The following is an 11,481-nucleotide window of genomic DNA, read 5'->3' as shown; positions in this document are numbered from 1 at the left end:
AGTGGCCTGTCCCTGTCGCTTCCGGTTGTCAGTTTCAGCTGTCCGCTGTAGTGGTTGGTATATTGGGTCCAGGTCTATGTGTTTGTTGATGGGGTTTGTGGATGAGTGCCTGCTATATAGGACAAACAGGAAGACAGCTAACGATCCGCATCGATGAACATCAACTAGCCACGAAACGATACGACCAGCTATCCCTAGTAGCCACACACGCAGACGACAAGCAACATGAATTTGACTGGGACAACACCAGCATTATAGGGCAAGCGAAACAAAGAACAGCCAGGGAATTCCTAGAAGCATGGCACTCATCCACAAACTCCATCAACAAACACATAGACCTGGAGCCAATATACCAGCCACTGCAGCGGACAGCTGAAACTAACAACCGGAAGCGGCAGGGACAGGCCACTATAAATGCCGGAGGAAACACCACAGAAGCGCTTCACAGGAGGCTCCCAAGCACTGAGGATGTCACCTAGACAGGGGACGAAACGTTTGCAACAAAAACTTCCAGCTCGGCGAACAGAACCACAGCATGAAGATACATCATTATTTACGGAATTATTTTCACTTGACACATTTGTACAATGCCTCATAACAAAAACTACAGTTAGCAAAATGCTGCCTTCCTGAAGTAGTCCTACAAATCATGAGAAGTTAGTTGTTACCTAAACACTACTGCTGTTCTCACACAAGAGAAATGGAACTCCTGGTCTGGAAGGGAATAGTTTCATTTCATTTACATGGCAACCTACATTCATTGTACCAAAGCATTTGAAGCATAAGTAAACCTCAATGAGCGTACACCACTGCAGGTGCATCGATTGGTTCACTGGTTTGACTATTTTAATGGTCTGACAGTCCTGTGGCACAGTAGCTCGGTGGTTAGCATTGCTGCCTCACAGCGCCAAGGACCAGATTCAATTCCAGCCTCGGGCGACTGTCTGTGTGGAGTTTGCACATTTTCCCCGTGTCTATGTGGGTTTCCTCCCACAGTCACAAAGATGTGCCGGTCAGGTGAATTGGCCATGCTAAATTGCCCATAGTGTAAGGGGCATGAGTAGGGGAATGGTTCTGGGTGGGTTACTCTTCGGATGGTCAGTGGGGACTTGTTGGGCCGAAGGGTCTGTTTCCACACTGTAGGGCATCTAATCTTTAACGGTCAGTCCAGGCCACTCCACAGTTTGTAACAACAGATACAGCAGGTTACTCACACTGGTGCTGCTGCCGAGGTAGAACAGCAAGTTTTCTGATTCGGAGGTTTTCACATTCAGTGTCAGAGTGTTGTAGTTGCTGCTTGTCACTGCTGGTTGGTAGGCACGGACACAATCATGGTTGGCTGATACTGCCACTTTAATCTGGGGAAAAATATCAAATTCATGATCAGTATCAAAATGGCTGGATTTGATATTGGCACAAGGGTGACCAGCCAGAACACAAGCACGGAGGTTTAGTAAGTTCTCCTCAGGAGAGTTCACCTCATCCATTCTCAGTCAGTTAGATCGTCCTCACAGAATAAAGCTCCTACTCCACAGGAATACACCAGCCCTGAGTGCTCACAGCTAACATGATCCTGACAAATAAAAGATACTGCAGCTTACTAGCCCTTCCCAATTCTCATAATCGATTGTGCTCAAGCCTCAGTCCCTCTGTGCCTGAACCCACCTCAATCAAACACTCTATCCCGTTGCCTGTCTGTGTGTCCTTCTATCACCAACTTGCCCATCCCAACAAATACCCAGCATCCTCTGCTGGCTCCAAGCAGCCAAGCCTTCTCTCCGCACCTGCCCCCAACAACACTGCCTGAGCTGGGCAGCCCATTGCACAGCATTCCTCTGCCTTTGTTTTCTCCATTCAGGAGATGTAGGCTTTGCTGGCTACATCAGTAATTACTGCCATCTCTAACCTGTTTGAGAAGGAGATGGTGAACTGTCTCCTTGATTCACTGCAATCCTTGTGGTGTAGGGACAGCCATAATATCATTACGGAGGGATTATGACCTAGTGACAGGGAGTGCATGGGGATATAGTTCAAAGTCAGGATGGTAAATGGCTGGCAGGGAAACCTGCACACAATCCTATGTATTTGACACCTTTGTCCTTCTTTGTGGTTGAAGCAAATCTTAGCAGGACTTATACACTTCATGGTAAGGTCCTCAAGAGTGTTGCTGAACAAAGAGACCTTGGAGTGCAGGTTCATAGCTCCTTGAAAGTGGAGTCGCAGGTAGATAGGATAGTGAAGGCGGTTTGGTATGCTTTCCTTTATTGGTCAGAGTATTGAGTACAGGAGTTGGGAGGTTATATTGCGGCTGTACAGGACATTGGTTAGGCCATTTTTGAAATACAGCTTGCAATTCTGGTCTCCTTTCTTTTGGAGAGATGTCGTGAAACTTAAAGGGGTTCAGAAAAGATTTACAAGGATGTTGCCAGGGTTGGAGGATTTGAGATATAGGGAGAGGTTGAATAGGATAGGGCTGTTTGCCCTGGAGCGTTGGAGGCTGACAAGTGACCTTATAGAGGTTTATAAAATCATGAGGGGCATGGATAAGATAAATGGTAAAAGTTTTTTCCCTGGGGTCGGGGAGTCCAGAACTAGAGGGCATAGGTTTAGGGTGAGAGGGGAAAGATATAAAAGAGACCTTTTCTCTCAGAGGGTGGTACGTGTATGGAATGAGGCTGCCAGAGGAAATGGTGGAGGCTGGTACAATTGCAACATTTAAAAGGCATCTGGATGGGTATATGAATAGGAAGGGTTTGGAGGGATGTGGGCCGGATGCTGGAGGTGGGACTAGATTGGGTTGGGATATCTGGTCGGTATGGATGAGTTGGACTAAAAGGTCTGTTTCCATGCTGTACATTTCTACGATTCGTTGAGGTCATGGGTTTGGAAGGTGCCGTTGGTGGCATTTTGAGAAGCTATTACAGCGTATCTTGCAAATGATACACATTGTTGGCAGTGTGTATCAGTGCTTCAGGGAGTGAATGTTTGTGGATGTGGTACCAATCAAGTGGGCAGCTTTGTCCTGGATGGTGTTAATCTTCTTGATTGTTATTAGAGCTGCACCCATCCAGCTAAGTGGGGAGTATTCCATTACACTCCTGACTTGGGCTTTGCGGATGATGGACAGACTTTGGGGAATAGGATGTGACTAACTCACTGTAGGATTCCCAGCCTCTGCCCTGCTCATGTAGTCACAGTATTTTCATGGTTGGTCCAGCTAGATTTCTGGTAACTGTGTTGTTGGTAGACAGTGGGGCGTTTGGCGAGGGTAATGCCGTTGAATGTCAAGGGGAAATATTGGATTGTCTCTTGTTGGAGATGTTCAATGCCTGTCACTTATGTCATGTGAATATTACTTACCACTGGTCAACCCAAACCTGAATATTATCCAGGTCTTGTTACATATGGGCATGAATGAATTCTATATCTGAAAAGTCGCAAATGTTGATGAACATCATCAGCGGCCATCCCTCTTTCTGACCTTATGATGGAGGGAACGTAATTGATGAAGAAAATGATGGAAGTCATTGGGCCTAGGACACTGCCTTGGGGAACTCCTCAGCAAATAAAACTAGTCCTTAAGATGTTGAACTAAAACTTTAATCTGTCTCTTATTTCCTGGTAAGACTAAGGACAGTTTGCAGTTTTAAACAATGTTTTTAACTAGGCACAAGTCGTGGAGTAAGGCTGATACAAGAACACAACCAATGCTGTGAAAACAAGGGTTATGAGGCACGTTAGCAAGTAGCAATGAGGTTTTACTTGTTGTTACTGGGTTGAAAGCCTATAGATCATAGAGTTCAGGAAACCTCAGCATCACAGCAGTGTCTCTAAGCAAGAGCAAGAATTGAGTTGAAGTATGAGATGGTGCCATGAGTGACTTTAGCAGAATATAAAAGGTAGAAGAACATAATAAACACGGGTAGGAAGAGTCCATTCGGTCCTTTGGGCCTGCTATTACCAATCATGGCCAGTAGCGTCAACTCCAATTCCCTGCCCACTCCCCATCGCTGCTACAAGCAAAACAACATCCCACCCCCACCACCACTTCTGGGGGCCAAAGCAAGTGACCACTGCCGTTAATCTTTCCTGCACCATCAATGCATCCCTGGCTGGCTACTCACCGAAGCAGCTTGCTTCCGCGCCTGACTGATCAATTCCTTTATCTCTGATAAGTTTCTGTTCAGGTTCTCCTCCAGAACTTTCAGCGGCTTCAGCTTCTCCAGCAGGTAGTTGGCTTGAACTTCGACCTCCTGCACCTTTTTACCAGCGGCCGCCGCTAAACGGGAAAAAGCAGAAATTTAAATACAGGCGGAACTGAACGTCACTGCACTGTGCATGTTACGGCTGGAAGCAAGATTTCCATTATTCTGGGATGAGACAGCAAAGTAGCAGAACATTTGACAGCATGGTTTTGACTTTCTTTCTTTTAAAAAAAAAGTAAATGTGTGATTGTTTGTTTTGGCTCTGCACATGTCCAGTCATGTAAAATAAGTACATTCGTCAAAAATGACCTTTAATCAATTTCTCACTGCAAACTTACCAGTCTTCGCTGAATCACTGATGAGGTCATTTGTTTCTCTGACGGTTTTATTGACTCTCGCCACGGAGCCAGATGTGCTCAGCAGCTGCTGACTGAACTGCTGAATTTCAGCAAGAGTTGCAGCTGCTGTCAGGTTTGCCGAGACTGCACGATCCTTCGCCTCTTGGAATCGAGCATCTGTCCCTGCAAGAAACAAATGGAGATGCTGCTGTTCAGAACCATCTCACATTTGGCGATCACCACTGTGTTCAAATGCCTCCAAGGCACTGACTCTTGGCACGGTGACTCAGTGGGTAGCACTGCTGCCTCACAGCGCCTGGGACCCCGGGTTTACATCCACCCTCAGGTAAAAAAGAAACAAAGTAAATTTAGCCCAGGAACAGGTTATTCGGCTCTCCAAGCCTAAGCCGATCCAAATCTACTGTCTTAACCTGTCGCCCAGTTCCCAAGCATCTGTATCCTTCTGCTCCCCACCTACTCATGCATTTGTCCAGATGCACCTACCATGCCTGCCTCTAACCACCTCTGCTGGCAATGCGTTCCAGACACCCACCACTCACAGGGTGACTGCCTGTATGGAGTTTGCTCGGGTGCTCTGGTTTCCTCCCACAGTCCATGTATCAATTGGCCATGCTAAATTACCCCACTGTGTCCAGAAATGTGCAGGCTAGGTGAATTGGCCTTTATAAATGCAGGGTTACAGAGACAGAGTTGGGGATGAGGGTAGTTATTCAGGGGGTCGATGTAGACCTGATCGGCTGAATGGCCTCTATCTACACTGTAGAGATTCTATCCACCTCTGTAACCTTCTCCAGCCCTGCAACTCTTCAAGATCTCTCTGTCTCTCATCCTTAATTTCCTTCCTTTCTCTCCTGGCCATTGCGTCTTTTGCTGACTTCGCCCCAAATCTGATTTCCCTCTGTAACATTTACCTTTACAAGACTTTCTGATCCCTCGAAGTCGCTTCTCTTGCTCAAATTATATCTGATGCACCACAGGGAAGTTTACAATAGTAAAGACACTGTATAAAGATACATTACTACTGCTGTTGCATTTTGTGTCACCCAGAGCAGAGCACAGTGAAGCTCAGCTCCCTGAGGAAGTCCTCCCATTTCTCATCTGTACATCGTATCCAAGAGATCCAAATGAGCTCTATCACCCTTGAGTGGGAAAATCTAAATTTCCTGCACTGCGATTGTTTCTAAACCAGATTTCACAAAACTCCAATGACAATGGGATGGAGGGGAGGGAGGATTGCTGGTGACTGGATAGTTACATGTTTCTCTGAGTGGAAGACAAACACTCAAGACACGTTCTCCAGAGAGTTGCATAAATAATCTGAAACTTTCTTAGTGGATATTGTCCAACTTATTGTCCAAGAAGTTCCTACTTGGTTTTGTGCCCTGTTTCAATGACTAACTTCACTTACCATTTGGCAACTGTGCCAGAATGCGCCAGGGCTTGTTGAGGTGCCTGCTCACATTACCCACGCCCTTCTGAATCTGGTCCACCTTCCCCTTCAATCCATTCAGCTGATTCACAAGCCCTAAACATTTCAGAAGACGAAATAAAGAAACTGTTCAGATACCAGGTACATTCATTCTGGAGTCATCAAATGGTTACAATGCAGAAAGAGGCCATTTGGCTCATCACCACACTGTAAATTTCTGCAACAATAATTTAGAGCGTCTCACTTGTCTTGTCTTTTTCCCTGTAACCCAAGAATGTCATTTACACTTCAGCTGCTGATCCAGTGCCTCTCTGAATGCCATGACTGAATCTGCCTCCACTACGCCTCTCTAGTAATATGTTCCAGACCCTAATCAGCCAACATGTGAAAAGATTTCTCTTCATTCCAGCTTTGGCCCTTTGGTTAGTTGCTAAACTCTGTACCTGGTGATTGCCAACCCAATGGGAGCAGCTGCTCCTGATCTACTTCAACTTTGTATGATATTTAAAACTTCCCATCATAGCTCCTCCCAATGCTCTCCTTTCTAAGGTGAACAATCTCAGTTTCTCCAACCTATCCAGGTCACCAAAGTCCCTGGAAGCCCTCTTGTAAACCTTTGACATCCTGGGCTGGGACCGTAGCCCGGTGATTAGCACTGCACCAGAGACCTGGATTCAATTCCAGCTTCAGGTGACTGTCTGTGTGGAGCTTGCATGTTTTCCCCAAATCTGCTTGGGTTTCCTCCAGGTGCTCCGGTTTCCTCCCACAGTGATGACAGCGAGAGGCCAGTAACTGGCACTGCCAAAATAGCACCAGATTTTACCACCACTCAGCAAAGATGTAAACGAGACGGTGTGGAAAATCGGTGGGAGATCCACCAATTTCTGTCCTGCATCGCTACCAACTCCGACCTGACTGCAGATACAAAACAACTAAAGGTACATCAGGTGAATGAAGTTCCAAGGAATATCGTCCCTACTCCAAGAAAACTCAGTGATTTGCAGAGTACTGACCATTAGCAATGGCTACTTGTTCTCCATAAAAGACAACTTGGGGGTGTGAACTACCCCTCCCAAATCCCCCTGCACTTTAACACGATGGCTGGCAGACAAACTGTGAGATGTTTCTCCAGTCCTGCTGCCTTCAAGTAACTCCCAAGAGTATTGTGCATATTTGTTTTAAGCTCGGCTGGGACTTTTTTACTGAAGCGTAGGAGGTTGAGAGGCAACTTGATGGAAGGTCATACATTAATGAGGGGTATAAATAGAGTTAATGGTTAGTGGCTTTTCCCTCGGATGGGGGATTTCAAGACGAGGGGGCAGATTTTTAAGGGGAGAGGTGAGAGATTTTAAAAAGACATGAGGGGCAATTGTTTACACTGAGGCTGGTTTGTGTGTGGAACGAACTTCCTGAGGATGTGGTGCTTGTGGGTACAATTACAACACTTAAAAGACATCTGGCTAAGTACATAAATAGAAAAGGTTCGGGGGAATATGGGCCAGGAGCAGGTAGGTGGGACTAGTTTAGTTTGGGATTATGTTCGTCATGGACTGATTGGTGTGTTTCTATGCTCTGTGAGTCTATGACAAGTGAGGCCCAGGCAGACAGGGAGGCTTTGAGTTTTCGCCATGTGGCAGTGAGGAGTAGGAGCCAGAAAGTCCAAAGAGGTAAGTTGGCATTGAATTCCTCTCAGGTTGGTTGTGACCTAACAAGAACAGGCCTGGTCCACCAGATCCTACACTAGGATTATGTGCCATTGAAACCTCTCCTCCCCCCCCAATCTTGCAATGCTGTCAAACCCCTCCCTTCTCCTTTGTGCTCACCTCAGTGCCAACAACTCTTCCATTTGGTCCCTACCAATGACCTGATTACACTGAAGATCCTATTGCTGCCCAACAGCCCTTTCCATTGGGTTTGGGTGTAAGGCTGATGATGAACATTTAATTAAGGCCTCAGAATTAAGAGCTTCCCCAGTCTTACACAGTGGAGGGTCAGGGATTATCTATCTATTCCTCATCGTTATTAAAGTTGTCCCTAGGTTTTCTGCAGAATACTTTTTAAAAAGGTCTAGAATGTGTGTTTTCAACTTAGGTCAGAAAAGTCACCAGATTTTTGGATGCAATCATAGAATGATAAAGCATAGAATGAGGCTATGGATCTCAGTGCACCTCTAACCAGTTAGTCCCATTCCTAGCTCATTCGTTGTAGCCCATTGACTTCACTGGTTTCCATTAAGAAGTGCTGAGATTAATACTGAATGCACAAATCAGTCGAGTTACTCACCAGCAGTTCTGTTTTTCAAATCATTTGCATCGCTTAGGATCTCTGAACTGCGCTGGGCTGACTTCCTGCCAAACTCCTCCAGTGGTTTTTGTGGACTAATGGCCTTAGTAAAGAGCAAAATGAATAGAAGCATTAGATCGAGGCAGCAGTGTCAGACAGAGAACTGACATTAGGATGTGGCAGCCAATAAATACAAATAATGGACCAGTCCAATAAGCGTGGTTGGCATTCCACACTGCTTTTTGGTGAGTGCATTTTTAAAGTGTTTTGCAATCAGATAATTCCACCTAATAATGTGGTTGATCTTCAGCATTTGTTGTTTGCAGTACAGATTCCAGCATCTGCCATAATTTGCTCTGACAATGTGCTTGATCTAGTTCTTCACACTTGATAACAGACTCCAGGAGTGTGAAAGCCAGGTACAGAGTTAATGATGACAGTATGCAGGGATTTAGATTTAGATTTATTTAATATTGTCACTCCTACCTAGGTACAGTGGAAAGTGCATAATGTCGCCATGTTCCACTGCCATCTTGGATTACAGAATAAATTACTGATTAAATTATACATAAGGTAAAATACTAAATAAATTATTATTAAATGGACATTACTACAACTTGTCTTATGAGCAAAGGCTAAGAGATTGGGACTCTACTCACTGGAGTTTAAAAGAATGAGAGGGGATCTCATTGAAACATCGAGGTTTCGCAAGGGGTTTGACAGGGTGAATGCTGAGAACATATCCCCTCATGGGAGACACTCGGACTGGACAACATCATCTCAGAATTCAATCGTGAAAACTTAAGACTGAGGTATGGAGGGATTTCTTCTCTCCAAGGGTTGAGTGTCTTCGGAATTCCTTTATGAGGGGCATGGATAGGAAAAATAGATAAAGTCTCTTCCCTGGGGTCGGGGAGACCAGAACTAGAGGGCATAGGTTTAGGGTGAGAGGGGAAAGATATAAAAGAGACCTAAGGGGCAACCTTTTCACACAGAGGGTGGTACGTGTATGGAATGAGCTGCCAGAGGAAGTACAATTGCAACATTTAAGAGGCATTTGGATGGGTATACGAATAGGAAGGGTTTGGAGGGATATGGGCTGGGTGCTAGCAGGTGGGACTAGATTGGGTTGGGATATCTGATCAGCATGGACGGGTTGGACCGAAGTGTCTATTTCTGTGCTGTACATCTCTATGACTCTATCTGTAGGGGCAGAGTCCTTCTGTGTGTTTAAGGTTGAGATACAAAGGTTGTGGGGAAATGGCAGGAAAGTGGACGTGAGGAATGTCAGATTAGCAATGGGTTGGACTGAATGGTGGAGCAGGCTGGAGGGGCTGAATGGCCTACTCCTGTTTCTATTTCTTAAGATCTTACGGAAACTTGTTTGTAAGAAAATGTGCAAGAAAGGACATTGAGGAGGGCAGTGCAATCAAAATTTAGTGAAAAGAGTTTCCAGTGAGAGGAGGGAATAAGGAATTTGGTTGTTTACATGGCTGAGATCTATTGAACAGGAGACAGACTTGATGATTATTGTGGATTTTATCCACTCCAAAAATCATTTATGTTCCTAAGTATGATTAAATGATTCCAGGTAAAAATGCAGATTTCTTACTGCCGGTATTGTGCACCTGAGTGCTGCAGTGTTCCACAGAAACAAGCCTTTATTTAGTTCAGTAACTGTACTAAGATCAGGTCTGCACATGAATTAGTGAAGACTGACAGGCTTAACTAAACATAACAATGTCAAAGACCAGGAACCAGCTGGTTAGAGAAGCTGCCATCTGTCTGGTAGACATTATCTTTCTAGACTTTAGTAAAGCCTTTGACATTATTCCACGTGGTAGACTGATCAGTAAAGTTAGATCACATGGGATTCAGGGAGAGCTTGCCAATTGGACACAAAATTGGTTAACAGAAAGAGACAGAGGGTGGTGGTGGAGGGCTTTTTTTTGGAGGTCTGTGGCCAATGGTGTTCTGCAGGAATCGGTGCTGGGTCCACTGTCATTTGTCATTTAGATAAATGATTTGGATGGGATTTAGCAGGCTTTGTTAGTAAGTTTGCCGATGACGCCAAAACTGGTTGTATAATCGACACTGAAGAACGTTATCTAAAATTACAAAAGGATCTTGATCAATGGGGCTAAACCGCCGAGGAATGGTAGATGATGTTTAATTCAGATAAATGCGAGGTTTGTGTTTTGTTAAAATGAACAAGGCAGGACTTATACAGTTAATGAAAGGGTCCTGGGTAGTGTTGTTGAACAGAGAGACCCAGGGGTTCTGGTACATAGTTCTTTGAAAGTTGCATCACAGGTAGACAGGTTGGTTGAGAAGGCATTTAACAAAGGCTTGCCTTTGTTGCTCAGATCATTGAGTATAGAGCATCATGTTGAGGTTGTGCAAGATGTTGGTGAGGCCACTTGTGGAGTACTGTGTACAGTTCTGGTTGCCCTGCTTTACGAAGGACATTATTAAGTTGAAGACGATTCAGAAAGTATTTACCAGGACGTTGCCAGGACAGGGGGGGTTTGAGTTATAAGGATTATAAGGTTATGGGAGTTTTTTTCCCTGGAGTGTAGGAGGTTGAGGGGTGATCTTATCGAAGTTTATAAAATCATGAGGCGCATGGATATGGTGAATGCCAAAGGTCTTTTCCCCAAGGTGGGGAGTTTAAAACTAGGAGGAGAAAGATTTAAAAGGGACCTGACGGGCAACATTTACACACAGAGGGTGTGTGGAATGAACTCCCAGAGGAATTGGGACATACAGGTACAGTTACAACATCCAAAAGACATTTGGAAAGGTGCATGAATAGGAAGGATATGCAGGGACAGTGGCCAAACACAGGCATGTGGGAATAGTTTAATTTGGGAAACTTGTTTGGCATGGCTGAGTTGCACAGAAGGGTCTGTTTCCATTGTGTCTGGAAGAAATCAATACAGGAACAAATACGTTTTCCAAGAGTTCTGAGAATACTGTTGCAGATTGATGTCTCAGGCAAAAGTGACTTGGAAAGAGGGTGGCATGAAGTGAGGATGATGGGGGATGTAGCAGGAGTTGAATTTGTGGGAGTTTTTTTGCAGTAAAGTGTTCATTGTACCTTTATAATAATGGCTACTGAGCCTGTGTGGAAGGAATTATGTCAAAACAGCATCAAATCACATGGAACTGGGAAATGAGCGTGTTGAGTTCTAGGGATGTCCCT

At 45.0% G+C, this 11,481-nt stretch overlaps 1 protein-coding gene across 1 annotated transcript in view; it reads right to left on the bottom strand.

Annotated features, from left to right (window-relative positions):
• The window catches only part of lama1 (laminin, alpha 1), a 290,652-nt gene that overhangs the window by 55,410 nt on the left and 223,761 nt on the right, over positions 1–11,481 (bottom strand). Inside the window, exons 40-44 of the mRNA XM_043687534.1 lie at positions 8,277–8,379; positions 5,973–6,089; positions 4,544–4,726; positions 4,125–4,279; positions 1,215–1,358 (exon numbers count right to left, since the gene is read on the bottom strand). Of these exons, the coding sequence (XP_043543469.1) occupies positions 1,215–1,358; positions 4,125–4,279; positions 4,544–4,726; positions 5,973–6,089; positions 8,277–8,379 (702 nt within the window). The remainder of the gene's footprint in view (positions 1–1,214; positions 1,359–4,124; positions 4,280–4,543; positions 4,727–5,972; positions 6,090–8,276; positions 8,380–11,481) is intronic.

This window comes from Chiloscyllium plagiosum, chromosome 4 (genome assembly GCF_004010195.1).
Source record: "Chiloscyllium plagiosum isolate BGI_BamShark_2017 chromosome 4, ASM401019v2, whole genome shotgun sequence".
Lineage (NCBI taxonomy): Eukaryota > Metazoa > Chordata > Chondrichthyes > Orectolobiformes > Hemiscylliidae > Chiloscyllium > Chiloscyllium plagiosum.
This window is presented reverse-complemented; position numbering and strand designations above follow the sequence as displayed.